Source organism: Mandrillus leucophaeus, unplaced genomic scaffold (assembly GCF_000951045.1).
Source record: "Mandrillus leucophaeus isolate KB7577 unplaced genomic scaffold, Mleu.le_1.0 Scaffold98, whole genome shotgun sequence".
Classification (NCBI taxonomy): Eukaryota; Metazoa; Chordata; class Mammalia; order Primates; family Cercopithecidae; genus Mandrillus; species Mandrillus leucophaeus.
The window spans coordinates 2,495,779-2,515,413 of record NW_012110696.1 but is presented as its reverse complement, the minus strand read 5'-3'; the positions used below and the strand labels follow the sequence as shown (position 1 = coordinate 2,515,413).

General features: G+C 60.6%; 1 protein-coding gene across 3 annotated transcripts in view; it reads right to left on the bottom strand.

Moving 5' to 3' along the window:
* The window catches only part of GAK (cyclin G associated kinase), an 85,849-nt gene that overhangs the window by 33,170 nt on the left and 33,044 nt on the right, over positions 1-19,635 (bottom strand). For 2 of the 3 annotated variants that reach the window (XM_011970891.1, XM_011970892.1), the window contains 10 exons: positions 16,479-16,604; positions 13,819-13,908; positions 11,169-11,304; positions 10,674-10,786; positions 7,938-8,028; positions 6,455-6,578; positions 2,500-2,549; positions 1,808-1,956; positions 1,178-1,300; positions 384-517 (listed from right to left, as the gene is read on the bottom strand). In XM_011970891.1, coding sequence (XP_011826281.1) covers positions 384-517; positions 1,178-1,300; positions 1,808-1,956; positions 2,500-2,549; positions 6,455-6,578; positions 7,938-8,028; positions 10,674-10,786; positions 11,169-11,304; positions 13,819-13,908; positions 16,479-16,604 — 1,136 coding nt within the window. Of the gene's footprint in view, positions 1-383; positions 518-1,177; positions 1,301-1,807; positions 1,957-2,499; positions 2,550-6,454; positions 6,579-7,937; positions 8,029-10,673; positions 10,788-11,168; positions 11,305-13,818; positions 13,909-16,478; positions 16,605-19,635 lie in introns of all 3 variants that reach the window. The other variant, XM_011970893.1, reaches the window with a different exon arrangement.

Below are 19,635 nucleotides of genomic sequence, written 5' to 3'. Positions count from 1 at the left end.
CATGCATTATCCACCAGAGCCCACCACAGAGGACTCCTGCAGGAGGGACAGAGCGGGGTCCCAAGAGGAGCCGCTCCTGCCCAGCCCAGCCCAGCGAGCACGGGCCCCACCAGGCTACATGTGGCATTTGCCAGAGAACCTCGCGTCCACCCAGAAACTAGGCAGGTGCTGCCCCACAGCCGTCAGGACCACCGCGGCTGAGGGCCCACCCTCCCTGGGTGGGCATAAACCCAGGGCTCAGCTGTGGCTCAGCGAGGCTGGGCCTGCCTTTCCCACCAGCGCCTGCAGTGGCACCGACTGGCCCTCCAGGAGACACTGCAGCGATGGCGGCTGTGCCACACGGGCCCACAGAGCTGTCCCGTCCCCGGGGGGCCACGCAGTACCTTTTGTGGGACGGCCAGATGCCTGGCGGGCAGCGCTTCATGCTGAACATGTACACAGCGGCCTCCGCGGTGCTGAAGAGACGGCAAAAGCACAGGAAGGAGCAGACAGCCACAGCAGACGCGGCTCTCCCGTCCTAGGACAGACAGACACGTCTCGCGCGTGCCTCGCACTCCCGCAGGACAAGGGCTGGCGGGGTCCTCGGCCATCCTACCCGCCTCATGGCCAGAGGGACGCAGGGTTGTTCTCTCTGAGGCTGGGACATGTTTACGAAACCACATAACACGCCTGCCGAGGCGAGAATGGAGCCCAACAGAGACCGAAGGTTCCCTAACAAAGAGCAGGGCTGGGGCCGCTCTGACAGGCTCTGCTGGTGCCCAGTACCCCCGCGAGAGACCCCTCATGGAAACCTCAACTCCATCAACCACAGCGGCAGCTGCCACACCCTGGGAGGCTCAAGCGCCACTAAGCTCGCACTGCAGATGGGGAAACTGGAGGTGACTCTTAGGTGGCCACTGTGCAGGAGGGGAGGCGGGCTCCCCACACAGCAGAGTGGCCTCCACACAGGCGTGCAGGTCAAGGCCAGGCAGGGCCACATGGGGAGGGAAGGGCAGGGCAGGGCCATCTGGCATCTGTCCCCTCCACACCCGAAGACACCAAGCACAGGGACTTTCTTCCGTGTCCCAGGGTGAAGAACAGGCCCCAGCTCATGACTGGCGCTCGGATGCCGTTGAACTATGCATGAAATAATGAACTTTGATAAAAAACAGCGCCAGGGCATGGCCCTGGAGCTCACCATGCAGTGCACGACGCAGACGTTCTTGTGGTCCTGCCGCAGCCAGGCATGCATGTTCCTGCAGATGTTGTACAGGGTGTGCAGGTGCGGGGCCCGCCGCGCTGCCCAGCCACACTCGGAGACCTGTGGGGACAGGGCACGGTGGCACGGATGGCAGAGGAGCCCCGCCCCAGCCTTGGTCGGATCGGAGGGACAGCCTGCCTGCAGCGCAGGGGCCTCCGCCAGCTGGCGTCATAAACAGGCGTCCATCTGCATGAGCTCCTCTGCGGCACCTGAGCACCAGGGCTGCCACTGGCCTTGCAGACGGAGCTCGGTCAGCTGTTCCTGGCTTTGGGTCCCCCTGCATACTGACAGGGGTCATGTCTGGAAGGAATGTTGCGGCCTCAAGCACCCTCTGGCAGGCGGGAACCAGTGAAGAGCTGGGGCCTCCAAGGTTCCCATCAAGCGGCGTCCTCAGAGCAACAGAGACCCCACCTCGCTTCCTCCTGCTCCACACTCTGCAGCCCCTCAGGAGACCTCCGGCTGCCCCCATCACGGCCGCACCCTGGCCAAAGCCCTCAGCTACGCCCCTGCACTGGAGCAGGAGGAAGCTGCCACAGTGGCACCAAGACAAAGCCTGTGGCCACACACCCGGTTGTGGAACCTGGAAGGCCGGTAGGTCCTGGGGGACAGGTTGTAGACGGCATAGTGCCCCGGGTGCTTGGAGTCCAGGAACAACCGCACGTCTTCGATGTTGTTTTTGAGCGCTGACTCCACACCTTCTGCCGGGAACGACATCACTGAAACAAGCAGGCCTGCGTCAGCCGCCGTCCCTGGGAGACGTGTACCTTGTGGCCAGGCTGCCGCTGAGGCCTCGCTGCTCCTCACGCTCCCGGGCAAGCACAGCCTCCAGCAGCTCCACCAACCACTGCCCACACAGCTGGCCCCCTCACCCTCCGCAGACTCCCGGCCTGGGTGGACCCAGCAGCACGGACCCAGCCACACGCCCGCCAGCCGGTGGCTGGGACTTCCTGAGACAGCTTTCTGACACATGCCCGGTCTCCAGGCGCCGGGATGAGTGACTGGGATGCCTGGTGCACAGAGGCCCTGGTTTTCCATGGACACGGCCTTGTGTTGTTCCTAGCATGACCTCAGGGAGCCATAGGAGGCACCAGGCTGGGGCTGACCCTGTCCACTGCTACGCCTGGAGGCGCTGGGCACAGGCCGTCCCTGTGAGTCTGTGGCTGCAGAGGAGGCTGGAGCAGAGGCACCTGTGCCCTGACACACAGCAGGGACTCACTGGGCACACAGGGCGCGTCCCACAGCCTCACGTGCACACGTACCTGCAATTCTGGACGTGATGTAAGATATGTCCAGGTCACCCTTTGTGTAACTGGAATTAAAAAGAAGAAAACTTGATTATGACAAGAAACACTCCACAGTTAAGTCACAGGGCTGAAGCCAGAGCCCGAGGCCTGGAGAAGCCATGGGGCTCTCACTGTGGAGGCTGCATCCCATGAGGAACATGCGTGTGCACAGGCATGCGGGCAGGTTCCCGGGTGTATGTGGGCCGTGGAGCTGACCCCTACATCAGAAGAGGATGGAAATGACAGCCTGCAGGTGGTGGAGGTGTGGACGAGACAGGAGAGACGTCCGCTGTCTAACTGCCCCTTCCCCTGCGCTCTCCAGGGAGGGACGGCAACACCGGTGGAAGGTGAAGGCCGGAGAGCAGGGGTCACTTGGACGATGGTCACGGGTCATGCCAGGCTCTAGGCGCTGCCCAGGCCTGGTGGTTGCAGCAGTGGGAGGCCAACAGACGCCACTGGAGGCAGAGAGGGCCCCCTACCCTGAGTGCAACTCTCTACAGACCAACTGTCCCCCACACTAGGTCCACGGAACCGGTAACACAGAGATCAAAACCCTCAATAACTCTGCAAGGACCCTGACAGGTTTATCCCACAATTCACTGGAAGAAGCAGCTGTGCAAGAACAGCCAAGCCAATCCTGTGAGGGAAGGAGCAGAAGGGAGCCTCCCTCCCAGGGCAGAGCTGACCGGAAGCTACGGAGACCGGAAAGGCTGGGCTAGGAGCAACCTCAGCTAGGCACACCGCAGAGGGGCCGTCCTCATCAGAGGAAAGCTTGGAAAAAGGTCCAGAGAGATGAATGACCCAAATACACACGACCAAACCATTACCTGAAAGTGACTGTGCATTCAAGTGTTTTAAAAACTGTTCAAACCCACACAGCAGGTGCTGACTTAGGACGTGGGTCTTCCATGCATTCAAACATTTTAAAAGCTGTCTAAACCCACAAAGCAGGTGCTGACTTAGGATGTGGGTCTTCCAAAGCAACAAGGGAAGACCGACAGGCACGGTGAGCCTGACACTCGGCCACTTTTGCAGCACAGGACGCTGCGCAAGAGACAAACAGGCCACATGAAGCATGGCTACTGGACCCATAATCTAATCACCAGCAGAAAAACAAAAAGAAGGGTCAGGTGCGGTGGCTCATGCCTGTAATCCCAACACTTCGGGAGGCCGAGGCGGGGAGATCACCTGTCAGGAGTTCGAGAGCAGCCTGGCCAACATGGTGAAATCCGCACAGATCCTGTACCACGGGGGGCAGTGGCAACCAGAGCGAGCTGACACGCCTTAAGCAAAGGTGGGCATTGAGTGCCACAGGATCCACGCACATCTCACCCACCCCAGCAGCCCCGCGGGGGCCCCGTGCACCTGGCTGTGTTGGCCTCAGGCACGTGCACCAGGGGGTGTGTGTGTTAGGGCTCCCCTGGACACTGACAGGAGAGAAACCAGGGCCCAGACACAGGGCTCAGGCCCCGACGCCCCAGGTTCCAGAGAACACCAAGCACCAGGGCAGCCAGGGACTCGCGGCCACCCAGGTCCTGACTCCCGGGCTTCTCCTTGGGGAGAGCCAGAAACACAAATTAACTCACTGTCCTTTTTTTTATAAATTGAGGCAGGGTCTTGCTCACTCCAGGCTGGAGTGCACTGGCACAATCACAGCTCACTGCAGCCTCAACCTCCTGGGCTCAAGCCACCCTCCCACCTCAGCCCCCAGTGTAGCTGGGACCACAGCGGCACGCCACCTTGCCCAGCTAGTTTTTTTATTTTTGTAGAGACAGGGTCTTGCTATGTCGTCCAGGCTGGCCTCAAACTCCTATCTTCAAGTGATCCTCCCTCCTCGGCCTCCCAAAGTGCTGGGATTACATGAGCCACCGCGCCCGGCCAGAACTCACGGTGGCTTCCAAGTCAACTTTACAAACACGAGTTTATGCAGCTTCCTCTGCCTCAAGCACGTGGTGTGAACAGAGGGCAGATCAAAACAGCAGGGCTGCCCTCAGCTAGCAGCTGGGGGCGTGGGGAGAGTTCCCACCATCCCCTAACAAGCAGCAGCTGGCCGCGCCTGAGCGCCATGAAAGCAGCACCCGCTCAAGCCAAACTGCGTCCTCCTAGGGCCTGGAACCCACGGGTCCCAGCAGAGCCATGTCTAGGACCAGCCCCTGCAGCCTTAGACTTCTGGCAGACAGCAGCTCCCACCATCCCCACAGCTGCTGGGGAGGGAGCGTGGCCTGGAGTCCCCCAAGGAGGATCCTGGAGCTGTGCCCGGCGCCCTGGACACCCCACATGCTTCCTCCCTCTGCTGACTCCGCTCTGCCTGTCCCCACAATGCATTGTGGCCGAGGAGACCATGAGTCTTCTGGGGAACCAGCCAGTCTGGGGTGCTTTGGGGCCCGACATCCATCCCTTTCTACTGACACTGAAAGTGACTGTTCCTGCTGACTTTCACATATGGCTTTGCTGCCACATCCTCTCTGTCCGTTTCCACTCTGATCCCAACATCACTATCACCAAGATGATGCTGGAGAATCGCTCATCCCCATGGGTCCATGGTTGGCCCCGCTGGCACTCCACACGCAGTGCCACCCGTCAGGACCCTGCAGGAGCCACACTCCTGGGCCCAGTGGGCAGTGCACTGGGACCAGACAGCGCTGCCTCTGATCTTCCATCAGTCACAACTCAGGCAGGAGACGTCACAGAGGAGGCGTCCAGAGGTGTGAGTGAGCTCACGCCCTGCTCTGAGGACGGCCCACTAAGAACAAGTTTCTCTCCACAAAAAGCTGCACAGGGACAAGGCACACAGCTCACACACCCAAACATGCAGCACACACAGAGGCACACAGCTCACACACACAGGCCCTCACACAGCACTCCTACACATGCTTACACATGCACGCAGCTCACACACACAGGCACTTACACACACGAGTACACGTGCATGCAGCTCACAGGCACTCACGCACATGCGTACATGTGCAGGTGGCTCACAGGCACTCGCGCACACGCATACACGTGCAGGCGGGCACTCGCGCACACGCATACACGTGCAGGCGGCTCACGCACATGCATACATGTGCACGCGGCTCACACAGGCACTCGCACACATGCGTACACATGCACGCGGCTCACACGCACTCACAGGCACTTGTGCACATGCGTACATGTGCACGCGGCACACACGCACTCACAGGCACTCGCGCACATGCTTACACGTGCACGCGGCTCACACGCTCACAGTCACAGGCACTCGCGCACATGCGTACACGTGCACGCGGCTCACACACACTCACGACGCCCTTGAGCTGGTGTGACCACCGGGCCAGATGAGCAGTGCAGCATGCTCCCGGGCACCCAGCTCCTCCAGAAGAGCCAGCATGTGGACCCCGCAATGCAGAGGGGCCGCACTCTGGAACATTCTCAGTGCTCTGTGAGCAGAGGCTGCCGGGCCTGTGGGCCGATGTCAGGGGCCACTCCCGCACAGACGCGCCCTTGGACAGCCCACCCAGAGGAAGACTTTCTCCCACCACAGGCTGGGACCCACCTGGCCTAAGTCTGAGTAACTAGGGCTTTAACTCAGTGGACTGGCTCAGTGAGGCGCCACCACAGCTGTTTCACCCAGTTTACACCAGAGAGTCCCGGGAACAACCCAGGAAGGCCCCAGAGTGAGGGGCGTCATCACAGCAAGGGAGGGGCGGGCACAGGCGTCTCCCCAGCAGGGCCTTGCCCCCCAGGCGGTCAATGGAAAGGGATCTGCCCAGCTCTGTGGGGTGCTGGGCTCATTCCGACTCCCTGGGAGAAGCGGGTGACACTGTCCCACTGCCTCAGGGGCGCCTGTGGGGCCTGATGACCAGCTGTTCCACCGCAGCCAGGGAGCAAGCGCCGGGGCTGCAGCCTGGAACGAGCACACGGCAGGTCCAGGGCTCTGGAGCCTCACACTCACTTAGCGACGGACTGTATGACCTTGGAGGAGGTGTCCTTGAGGTTGGTGAAGAGCCGCTCTGTCCCACCCCGCAGAATGTCCAGGAAGCCGCCGTAGGGCTGGTCGTACTCCGCCAGGGCCAGGCCTGCAGGGAGACACAGTCTCAGCAGCCCACAGGTGCTCGGTCCCACCTCCCCAGGCGCGGGTTGCTGGCTGGGCCCAGGCAGCGAGAGCAGGGAGCAGGTGGTATGGCCAGGCCCCCAACCCACATGTACCCAGCAGCAAGCCAGGCCTCAGCACTGGCAGGTCTGACCCTGTCCTCAGCCTTTCCAGAGACCCAGAAAGTGGCCAATCTGGGTGCGGAAGGGCTATGCGGCCACCTCAGCACAGCTGGGGCTGGGACTCTGCGGGGATAGGCCGGCCTCACGGCCACAGCTTCAGGCCCCCATAACCCTGGACGTGAAGGCAGAGTGGTGGCCCCTGGCAGCACCGAGCAGATGGGGCACTGCAGAATCCAGCAGCTCGAGGACTCACCCTTCCTCCAGCCAGCAGAGACATAGCCGGCCACCACACCTGCATGTGCGGGACCCACACTGCATGGACCGGGGTGCCCCAGACATGGAGCTGAGCTCCTCCCTAGGAAGCAGAGCTGAAGGACCCAGGCGAAACCTCCCACACCCCAGTGGGGATGGGGGGCAAGGTCGGGAGGGGTCAGGGCCATGCAGAGCTGCATAACCAGCCTGCCTGTCAGGGCCACGTCCTCAATGGCCCAGAACCTTCCGGAGTGCTCGCAGCACAGAGTCCCAAGAGCATGCAGCATCTGTCTCCAGGGCCCTCTCCCCTCCTCACCAGCTGAGGGCCCTCCAGGGACACCCAGGCCCATCACAGGTGCCCACTCCTCACGTGGCAGAAGGGACCCCCTCACATTAGTGGCAGAACTGTCTCCCCATTGCCCTCCGCCGTCCAATGCCTGCTCCTGCACCCCGGCCTCAGGGTCGCTGCTGCAGTGAAGGGTTCACCTTGCCCACAGCAGGCCTGGCCCTTCATCCCCAGCGCCTGGGAAGGAACCGGGGACGCCCCTTCCATCCCCAAAAGGGGTGTCTGTTTCCTTGGGGCCTTGGGCTGTGCCAGACACTACAACGTGATCTATGCTGGGGTCTTGCCATGGTGCAGGCTGCCTCCCACAGAACTCCTGAGCAAGGCCGCCTGGTTGCCTGGGCCCGGTCTCCTGGGCTCTGCCCTGGAGCCTCCTCCCTTGGTTGGCTTTAGTCCGAATCCCGTCCCCCTCCTGAACTGTACCAAGACACCAGCTCTGCTGAGCCCTGTGAGCCCCAGTGAACCACCGAACCCGAGGGCGCGCTGAGGGACCCCGACCTCGCAGTTGTCTCCGGTGGGAGGAGAGGCCCGGGAGAGAAGGACCCTAGACTCCATCCCGATGTGCCGTGGGTGCCTGGGGCACAGCAGGAGCGAGGGATGGGTGGTGGGCGCAGGTCGGGACACTCACCTCCACTGTAGCCACTGCCAGCGGGGCCCACAAGAGGGGGTGGCCCTCGGGACAGCACGGTGCTCCCATAGCCTCCATTCTGCTCCAGAAGCTGTGACGATGAAAGTGCAGAGGTCAGTTCTCTGAACTCCCACGTCGGGGACAGGCATGGCACGGGTGCCCTCAGAGCTCATCCTTCTGCTCCCCGATCTACGACACAGTGCAAGGGAGGAACTTCCCACAGGCTAAAGCATCAGCTGGAACTCAACAAACAAAACCACACATGCAGCCCTCATCCCCTCATCCCGCCTTGGGTGCTCAGCGCTCCAGCCCAGCTTTGCAGACTCTTGGGCTGCAGATTCTGTTCCTTTTCCTTTTCTCTCTCTTCCCAGTCTGTTCAACCATCTTTTTTTTTTTTTTGGTAGAGACGGAGTCTCGCTCTGTGACCCAGGCTGGAGAGCTGTGGGCGCTATCTCAGCTCACTGCAACCTCCACTTCATGAGTTCAAGCAATTCTCCTGCCTCAGCCTCCCGAGTAGCTGGGACTACAGGCATGCACAACCAGGCCCAGCTAATTTGTTTTGTATTTTAGTAGAGATGGGGTTTCACCATGTTGCCCAGGCCGGTCTCGAACTCCTTAGCTCAGGCAATCCGCCTGCCTCGGCTTCCCAAAGTGCTAGGATTACAGGGGTGAGCCACCGCACCCAGCTTTTTTTTTTTTTTGAAACGGAGTCTCACTCTGTCACCCAGGTTGGAGTGCAGTGGCATGATCTCGGCTCACTGCAGCCTCCACCTCCCATGCCCAAACGTTCCATCACTTCAGGTCCTGGGTTCTGGGGGCCACCCCGTGAGGCTCACTACCTCTTGGGGGCAGTATTTTATCTCACTGTGAGCTCAGCTCCATCGTGGACTGTGTTTTCTGGGGTAGTCAGTTGGCCTAAGCAGAGGTCTAACGTTTGTCCCCGTGGGGTCCCAGCCTAGAAGCACTCAGATCAGAAGCACTGAGGGCCCCGCCCCATCACTAGCGGCCCGAGTCTGCCCATCTGCCCAGCGGCACCTCCTCCCGCCCCCTCAGGAATCCCTTCGGCGCACTCGAGGGTGCAAGAGGCCACACCTCCCTGTGAGCCACAGTCCTGTGACCTCCGGGGGAGTGGGCAGGCGTTTTCTGGAAAGAGCCATCGAGCGAGGGGATGCGAGGCCCAGGCTGCTGAAGAGCGGGACCCCCGAGAGTGATCCCTTCCCGCCGCTCTCTGACACCCCCAGGGAAGCTTGCTGAGAGGCCACCAGTGACATCAACTCTCCCGCCTCAGAGCGCTCCACACCTCAAAATGCTTCCCACACCCGGCATCAGGGCTCCCTCCGCCAGTGCGCCCACCACAGTGGCCGCCAGGGAGGGGACCACAGCCTCTCCCTGTCTGCACGGGGCTTCCCAGCACTCCCCTGCTCCCAGGTCTCCATACCCAAGTGGCCCCAAAGGAACTGCAAACTCTCCACTCAGCCCAAACCTTCCTCCTCCCACAGGGTCCTGTCCTCAGCCAGGGACTCCGGGCAGCAGCTCTGACCTTCCCTCCCCATGCTCCACACCCACCGCCTGGGTCAGCTCCACCGCAGTGGCCTTGGAGGGTCTGGCTTCCAGCTACCAGGGAGTGGAAACGACCCAAGGGCTGAAAAGGGGACAAAAAGCAGAAGCCAACAGTGCTGGGTCCTTGGACGCGGACCCCTACGAGGGCCGCCGAGGGTCCCTGCGTGTCCTGACTGGGCCCTGAGCTGGGATGCCCAGGGGCCTGCCTGCTCCCCGTGAGTGGGGGCCGGGCCGCGTGTCTGCTCTGCCTCGAGGATCTGGCGATAGAGATGGTACACCTGTCCACGGCTGGGTCAAAAAAGACTTTCATGAAAGCATCTTCCAGCTAACACTGCTACTGCCTCCCAGGCCTCACACCTCCACAAAGCATGCGGCCCCGTGGGCCTCAGTCTCCCAGCCCCCAGGCCCGGATGCTGCCGGCAGCCACCGGTACCCGGAGCGGTCCCTGGCCGGGCACAGCCTTGACACCACTGCAACCAGGACGCCCAGAGCTGAGCTGAGGGCCAGAAACATAGATGCAGGAGCAACTCACGCCACTCCAGGACGCCCAGAGCTGAGGGCCAGAGACAGACGCAGGAGCAACTCACGCCACTCCAGGACGCCCAGAGCTGAGGGCCAGAGACAGACGCAGGAGCAACTCACGTCACTCCAGGACGCCCAGAGCTGAGGGCCAGCTGAGCTGGCCTAGACACTAAACCTGAGAAACAGACGCAGGAGCAATTCATGCCACCCAGTCAGGGGAAGAATCCACAAAGGCGCCCACAGAACTCAAGGAAGCCAGAAGAGCGTATGCAGAGTGTGAAGACCTTGGCAATGGCCCCAGCGTGCCCGCGGGGTCTCGGTCCTGGACTGAGGTGGTGCCCCTGCCCATGCAGGAGGGCCCTCAAGAGCCTGTGGCTCCACACTGAGGAGGGCAGGGACCCCCAGGATGCAGGGTCTGGACGAAGCAGCACAGCCACGTGTCACCCTCCCCTCTGTGATAGGAGACTTCGGGTTCACGTGTGCCTCCCTCCCTTCTGTGGGGGGATTGGGGGCTCACATGTGCCTCCCTCCCCTCTGTGATAGGAGACTTGGGGTTCACGTGTGCCTCCCTCCCCTCTGTGATAGGAGACTTGGGGTTCACGTGTGCCTCCCTCCCCTGTGGGGGGATTTGGGGCTCACATTTGCCTCCCTCACCTCTGTGATGGGAGACTTGGGGTTCACGTTGCGGGCGGCCGCGATCTCCTGCAGCTGGTGCACCACCTCGGCGATGGACAGCCGCTCCTCCGGGTTCACCTGCAGCATGGCGCCTGCGGCAGAAGCACAGCGCGCTCAGCCCCACGGTTCCCCAGACGGGTCGGCACCCCCTGCCCTGGCAGAGGTCACAGACCACCAGAGGCCACTCCCTCTACACACATCAGTGACGTCAGAAGCAAGGAGGGAGCGGCAAAGGGAAGAACAAAAACCAAACAAAATGATCAAAAACCACCACTCAGAGCACCGCAATTTCACCAGCGGGGCGGGCGGCAGGGGAGCTGTGGGGAAACCACCCGCAGGGACACTGTCAAAACCACGGTGACGGGCGGGAGTGGGGCCGGGGGAGCAGTGCCCCAGGCTGCGCGGGGTCTCCAGAACCACGCGGGGCCTGTGCTCCAGGGTCCTGCCCCAAGCACGCACCCCAGCGGGACTTACGGATGAGGCTGTGGAAGACCGTGTACTGCGTGTCGTGTGGGGGAATCGAGTACTTCCCATTGACTATTCGAAGTTTCGCTCCATCCTCAAAAGGGTGCTGCCGGAAGCACAGCAGGTACAAGATGCAGCCCAGGGCCTGCGGGGAGAGCACGGGTGACGCCCGGGCCTGAGGGGAGTGCAGGGGTGATGCCCCGGCCTGAGGGGAGTGCAGGGGTGATGCCCACGCCCATGGGGAGTGCAGCGGTGACACTTGGCCTGCAGGGAGTGCAGGGGTGACGCTGGGGCCATGGGGAGAGCAGGGGTGATGCCTGGGCCCGCAGGGAACGCAAGGGTGACGTTGGGGCCACAGGGAGCGCAGGGGTGACACCTGGGCCTGCAGGGAGTGCACGGGTGACGCTGGGCCCATGGGGAGAGCAGGGGTGATGCCCAGGAACTCAGGGAGTGCAGGGGTGACATCGGGGCCCACAGGGAGCACAGGGCTAATGCCTGGGAACTTGGGGAGTACAGGGGTGACACCGGAGCCCATGGGGAGTGCAGGGGTGATGCCTGGGAACTCAGGGAGTTGCAGGGGTGACACTGGGGCCGGCGGGGAATGCAGGGGTGACGTTGGGGCCGTGGGGAGTGCCGGGTGATGCCTGGGTCTGCGGGGAGAGCAGGGGTGACGCCCGGGCCCACGGGGACAAGGGTGTGGCAGGAGCACCGCAGACATGGAGACTGGCTGAGGGTGGCCCCTTCCTTGGGATCCTGGGAGTATAGTCCATGGTGACACAAACATCTCTTGACTGTGTGGAGCCGGCAGCGCTTCCCACGGCGCGGGGAGGCCTGGATGCTCCACCTTTATTCAGCACAAAGAACTGTCCAGGTGACAGTGTTAAACGGACTCCAGGTTCTCAAGATTAAAAGGTTCTGTTCAGGCTGGGCGCGGTGGCTCACACCTGTAATCCCAGCACTTTGGGAGGCCGAGGCGGGTGGATGACAAGGTCAGGAGTTAAAGACCAGCCTGGCCAACATGGTGAAATCCTGTCTTTACTAAAAATACAAAATTAGCCAGCCGTGGTGGTGGGTGCCTGTAATCCCAGCTACTCAGGAGGCTAAGGCAGAGAATCGTTTGAACCCGGGAGGCGGAGGTTGCAGTGAGCCAAGATCGTGCCACTGCACTCCAGCCTGGCAACAGAGCGAGACTCTGTCTCAAACAAACAAACCAACAAAAAGGTTCCTTTCAAAATTCAGGGGTTCCCACACTCCCTGAGGATCTATGGGCTGGTGGGACCAGCACAGACCCTGCTGTGTGCTACGCGAGGGGCAGGTGCCTGTCCTGTCCTTGGCAACAGCAGAGCCCCACCTTTCAGACCTGACCCCACACAGAGTGTAGGGCACAGGGCAGAAGCTGCAGGAAGCAGCCTCCTCAGTCCGCTCAGGATTTTCCCAGAACTGGCCTCGAATAATCAGTGACTTCTCATCAGGCACCCAGTTATGTGAGCCCAGAGGAGGGATTGGGGATGACTTCGGCATCAGGATCTTATCCAGTCAAGAATAAGAGCTCACACCGGGACCCCAGGCTGGGCAAGAGCCAGCCAGGAGTGTCCTCGTGTGGGATGTGCAGATGGCCAGTCACTGGGGCGGGCCGAGAACACAGGCAAGGACCACGTACATGGCCCCATCCTTCCACACTCCTCAAGGGACACAGGGACTCAGCCTGCGGCCCCATGGGCTGTCTGTGTGCAGCCCATGTGCTGCGGCTGATGGCATGGCTGTTCCAGTCCTTAGGCAAATACACTATGGAGGGCCAACTGCCGCATCTGGCGGCTGAATGACAGAGTGAGGGGATGTCAAAGGAACCATTAAGTCAGGACGCCTTCCACACACGGTCACCCTCGGTCAACAGGGACATGGCCTTGGAGAGGTGCAGGGAAGAGGGAGGAGACACCACAGGAGACACCACAGCCTTCAGGCTCAGCCCTCACTCTGGCCTGGTTCTGAGCAGGGGAGCTGAGCACACCAAGGCTGGGGTGTGGCAGGGATGCTCCTGGGTCAAGGCACTCAGGACCAGACGCACAAACGGGGCTGAGGGAAGCCTCAGGCGGACCCAGCCACGCAGGCTCTGGGCCGACCCAGCTGCACAGGACACCCCCGACTGCTACTCGATTCATCCCCATTAGAAGAAGTCAAGGTTGGGCCGGTCGCGATGGCTCACGCCTGTAATCCCAGCACTTTGGGAGGCTGAGGCAGGTGGACTGCTTGAGCTCAGGAGTTCGAGACCAGCCTGGGCAACATGGTGAGACCACACCTTCTACCAAAAATACGAAATAATAGCCGGGCATGGTGGTGTGCACCTGTGGTCCCAGCTACTCAGGAGGCTGAGGTGGGAGGATCCCTTGAGCCCAGGGGCCGGAGGTTGCAGTGAGCCTGAGCAGAGGTCGCACCACTGCACTCCAGCCTGGGCGACAGAGGAAGATCCTGTCTCCAAAAACAAAAATAGTAGTAGTCATGGTGATCCTTAAGGAAAGGAAAAAAAAAAGAAAAGGGGAGTGGAGAAGAGGGGGCTGAGGAGGCAGGCTGGTTCGGAGTGGCAGGTGCCCGGCCCATGCTGCCTGGGGTTGAATAGGGCGCACAGAGCCAGGTATCGCCACTGAGAGGCGCCGGACCTCACCCAGATATCCTGCTTCTCGCCGATCGGGAAGTTGGAATACAAGTCTATGATTTCTGGCGTTCTATACATTGGTGTCGTATTCCTCGTGATCTGAAAAACACAAACATTTCAAAGGAAAAGCTGCACCCCACAAACAGTATTTTTTCTGTTGCATCACTTTCGTGCCGCTTTCCAAAAATGCACAGCAGACTGAGGAGCAGCCTGCCCCGCACACTGTGCCCGGGATGACCGCCGGCCAGTCGGCCCCATGTACCAGCTCCTCCGTCATCTTCGGCCTCGGCACGCTCCTTACGATGAGGACTGAGTCATTCACCTCCTGCAATCTCCTATGGCCTCCCGTGCTTCACGGCACGTCGGCACCAATGCACTGACCTGCTGTGCACCGAATCCGCTTGCTGGGAAGGGTGTCTCACCTGGCAAAAGGGCCCCGCTCCAGAGTGGCTGCACCCAGAGCAGCTTCTGTGACGCCCAGAGCCCCAGGGTACGCGAAAGGCTGTGGGAGGAGGAAGCTGCCCACCAAGTTCACCCGACTGGTTCAAGGTTAACAAGGGAGAGCCTCACAAACGTACGGAGGCACTTGTGAGACGCAGAGGCTGGGGCCGCAGAGCTGTGAGGAGAGAGTGAATCTCCATGCACGGCAGACACACAAACTCCACCCTCAGCTGCAGATTCGCAGGAGAGCAGTGGGCAAGTGGGCTCTGCAGTTACACAGCAGGACAGCCCATGGCCTTGGGCAGGCCACAGTTTCTTAAAGGGAACGGGAAAATGAGAGCTGATGGAAAGCAGGATAAAGCGCCCTCCACTGGAAGAACTGCTTTTCAGGAATGACCTCCCTGAGGCCGAACAGTCAGCTACAAATGCAAGACACAAGAGCAAGAAGGCCCGAGTCCAGAAAGCGCAAATAACTCCTACAGTTCCAAGACACAGGGCGAGAACAGGCTATGCGTGGCAGGAGACGGCATCTATCTGCCCATCTCTGGAAAAAGGAGCTTGGGAGGAGAGCCAAGGATGTGAGGGGCTCAGAGGAAGGAGGGGCTGTGAGAAGGCACCCTGTGTTTTCAGCTCCACTTTCTGTTACCTTCAACTGCTCTAAAAAATAAAGTCTGTTCAGGCCGGGCACAGTGGCTCACGCCTGTAACTCCAGCACTTTGGGAGGCCGAGGCGGGTGGATCGTGAGGTCAGGAGTTTGAGACCAGCCGTGGCCAACACGGTGAAACCCCATCTCTACTAAAAATACAAAAAATTAGCCAGGCATGGTGGCGGGTGCCTGTAGTCCCAGCTACTCCGGAGGCAGAGGCAGGGGAATCACTTCAACCCGGGAGGCGGAGGTTGCAGTGAGCCGAGATCATGCGACTGCACTCCAGCTTGGCGGCAGAGCGAGATTCCATCTCAAAAAAAATTAAAAAGTAAAAAAAAAAGTCTGTTCATACAAATAGGCAGATAAGCCCAAACGCATTTCAAGTGAGTTGACAAAGAACCACTCCGGAAAAGGAAATGCACCCCAGCACTTCTACGGGGAGCCCTCAACAACCCATCCTGGGTCTCAACCGCAAGTGCGGAGGGAAGGGCTATAGCAAGCCCTGGGCCTTGCAGGGTCTGCTTCCTCGGTGCCAGGGAAGGTGGCCCTGAGACCGTGGGCTGTGCAGATGCCGGCCAGGCCCTCACTGAGGAGGAACCGTGGCCCCATGGACGTGCTAGAGCTGCAGGTGCCAGTGGCTCTGCCATGGAGACGGGTGTGTGCCGTGTGGGGCATGAGCACCCACAAGTACTGTGCATGGCACGTGAGCTCAAAGGGCCTGGGGGGTTGCCTGGCCGCCATGCTCAGATGCTCCCTGCCCCTACCATTCCTATTTTCTGTTCTGTGTTGTCTGTACACATTACATACACTTTTTATGCAGTGTAAGCTAGCTGTAGGAAAATGCAGAAACTGCAAATGAGCAGCTTGGGGAGCCTTTGGAATGGATGCCCCAGGGGCCCCACCAGCATCCTGGTCCCAGAGCCTGTGCCCCTGCGGTCCCTGCCCTCTGCCCATTCCAGGAAACCCCTTCCCAACCACCAATGCCGAGGGCAGCTCTGCCGGTTCCCATCTCCTTTTGGTCTGAGTCTCCCTCAGGGGCACGTGGACCCACCCAGGCTGCCACGGGATGCCATCTGCTCACACTCAGAGGATGTGCCACTCACTCCCCTGCAGGGGTCCTGGGGATGGAGCCGTCCAGTCCCCCATGCAGATATATTTCTAAGTGATTTTTTTTTTAAATTAGGCATTTTGTGTTTTAAAGGATAACAGAGTTCTGGGGATGGATGCTGGAACAACTCTGCAGGTGTTTCTGCTGCCGAGCCGCCCATTTACAGTGGCCACAATGATAAAGTGCTGTTACGCACATCTTACCGTGATCAAAAATCCAAGAAAAAAACAGCCCTACAATACTCAGGGGTGGGACTGGGAGGACGACGGAGGGGAAGTGCCACATTCCACATCTCGAGGGCGTGGCCGCTGACCCGGCCATGGAGGCCGGCCTGGGTGGTGATGCTCAGGTTCTGGCTCCAGGACGGCTGCACGTCCGCACTCAAAGCACCACGGCGGGAAACAGCACTCAGCACTCAGGGCGCGGAACGCGGGAAGGGCCAGCTTCCCCCAGCACAGGCCGTGCTCAGCTCACCTCTTCCTCCACCAGGGCTCGCCTCTGGGCGCTCCAGCTGTAGTCGGGGTAGTGCGAGATGGTCGTGGCACTGCCAAAGTCACACAGCTTAATGGTCCCTTGATTACTAAGCAACAAGTTCTCAACCTGTAAAATTCCAGAAGACAGCCCCATGAACTTGGCGTAGACGGAGACGGGATTCAGGGAAAGCACACGGGTATGAGACACAGCCAGGGCCCTTTGCAGACAGCGCTCGCCCAGGGCCGCGGCTGCAGCACCTCACACCTGCGGACACAGCCAGCTCCGCACCGGCCAGCACGGGGGGCAGGGGCTGCTTCAGGCCTAGGCACAGGGGCTCTGGCGGAGGGTCCGGCCTGAGAAGCAGGCCCCGAGGGGTTGAGGGATTTCACAGGTCAGCAAAGAAGCCTTCCTCACAGATGTCTGAAATAACTTCTGATCAAATGTAATATGTGTAATTCAGAAAAATAAAAAGCACAAAATTAAGAACGACCCATAAATCAAAGAAAGATAACTCAATTAATAACGGGTTAATGAACAGGGCTGGGCACGGGGCTCACACCTGGAATCCCAGCACTGTGGGAGGCCGAGGCAGGCGGATCACCTGAGGTCAGGAGTTCAAGATCAGCCTGGCCAACATGATGAAACCCCGTCTCTACTAAAAATACAAAAATTGGCCAGGCGTGGTGGTAGTCGCCGGTAGTCCCAGCTACTCGGGAGGCTGAGGCAGGAGAATCGCTTGAACCCGGGAGGTGGAGGCTGCAGTGAACCGAGATCGCGCCACTGCACTCCAGCCTGGGCGACAGAACGAGACTCCGTCTCAAAAAAAAGCATACAGAGACACACAGAACCAGAAAGGGCCACACAGTTGTGAAGCCACATTACACCTCCTGGTGCGGCTCTGATAACAGGGCCCAGGAGCTCAGGCCCAACAGGGAGTCCAGCGAGTGCCACTGGGAAGCCACGGACGCCAGAGGCCGCACGTGCGACAAGGCGGCAATGCAGTGACTCAGCCCCACACGGCACACACCCGTCTTCACGGCAGAGCCATGGCAAACAGCTGCCAGCACCAGGCACCCACGTGGAACAAGAGGAGAAGGCCTCATCCCACAGCTCACATAACCAAGGAAGCCTCAGCCCCAACATCAAGGCAAACCACAGATCTTTCGGGAGACAGCCCAGAGGAGCTCCTTCTGAGACAGGGAAGGAGCGGCTTCTTCAACAAGACAGACAGCACAGACGTGGCGGGACGGCCAGCACAGGCATCCCCTCTGGAGGGTGAGAACAATGCCAGCACAGAGCTCCGGGAGGGCAGCGTGCCAGCCACAGATGGAAGGTGCTCGGCACGCACGCGGCCAGTCTGGGCTCCCACAGGCATCGAGGAGAAGGCAAGTCGGGGAAAAGGCAGGCACCTCCCCAGAGGAAGCCCAAGTTCTGACAAGCCAGCCTCGTCGACAGGAGAAAAATGCAAACCAAGGCCACGGGCACCCAGGACAGACTGAGGGAGCAGCACCCGCCATGCCCCGAGCTGGCAAAAGGCAGAGCCACGGCATCCAAGAGTGCAAGGGGACGCCCAGGGTTAGACGCCGACGCTCTCTGACCACAGTGGCCAGCAGACCCCGGTCCTAGAGAGGACGCCTGCTCCGCGGACCAGCAAGCTGGACAGGCTGTCCACACGGTGCAGACAGGATAGCTCATCATAAACAAGGGAAAGAAACGGACAGGCACGCCACCCATGGCCGACCAGAGAAACCCAGCGAAGCCGAAGGCCACCACTGGTCCTCGAGGAGATGCGGGCCACACTCGGACAGAGGCCTCTGAAGCACAGGGCTGAGCAAGAGAACCCGATGCAGAGCGTGGGGCCAGGCTCCACTCACAGGACGTCCAGAGGAGAAAAGATCAGTGACCCTGGCTCAGATGCAGACAGGGGGAGAGCAGCGGCACGCGGCCACTGAAGGCCCAGGAGCGCCCCGCCCCCTCGCGTGTGCCTGTTCCCATTCTACAGCCAACAGAGAAGAAGTTGTGCACACAGCAGGACAAGGCACGGGGCAGGCGAGTGGGGCCGCGCGTGCTGCCTGCCCCTCCGCAAACAGCCGTGCAGACTCCTGCAGCGGAGGCCACAGGTGCACACCCGCGGGCTGGGGTGCTGGCCTGGGCTCCTGCCACGTCACCGTGGAGCAGCAGCAAAGACCAGGGCTGTGAAGTGCAGGCCTGGCTCACAAGCCCTGATTCTTCACGAACTCCAACCCTTCCGTTACTGTTTTCCTTAAAATACACTCTCAAGCCCCGCTACACGACCCATCGCACTTCAACAACGCAAACCAGGAGAGTCTCGGTGCCGTGAGAAAACCTGCCACTCAGAGCCTCCTCAGGAAGAACCAGACAGCAAACAGCACCTTCCATGGGGCAGAACCGGCCCCTCCTGGAGCCCTGCAGCCCCTTCCGTCACAACGGGGCCTCAGCCACACGGGTTTCTGGAAACCAGGGGTCTTGCTTGCAACCTTGAAGAAGCTTTCCTGGAAAGCAACCCTGTGTGCTGGGCAGAACGTACTTTCAGAAAAGGAAAATACAAGGAAAGAAGAAACAGAAGGAAGAGAGGGAGGGAGGAAAGGAAGGAGCAGGAGCAAAAGGGCCTGGGGCTCAGGAGAAGGCTCCACAGCAGCGCCCACAGGCATCTGCCCAGCCAGCCACCTTACACCCTGGCATTCTAGGCCCTCTCAGTTCAGGGGATAAACGACAAAGGCCACCCTTACCCATATTCAAAATCTACGTGAAGACACCTGTGCTACAAAGTGTGGGCGTACAGCCAAGTAGAGAAAAGGCGGCCCTAACCAGAGAAACGCAGAGGGAAGCTGTCTGCCACAGCCTTGGCCCCAGGTGGGCTGAGGCAGAATGAGCCCGTGCAGGAAGAACAGCTCGGTCTGGGTGCCCGCGGCTTGGGCACCCCCACCCAGGGGACACGGAGAGCTGCGGCTTGGGCACCCCCACCCAGGGCACACGGGGAAACCTGGGGGGCTCCAGGACCTCCTAGGTACCCACGAGCGGATGCTGGAGAGGAGGTGGGCCCAGGTGGCCGCATGGGCAGATACGAGCCAATGCACTGGGTGCAGGGCCAGGTAGACACAGGGACACAGCCCCCACCTCAGGTCACAGGGCCAGG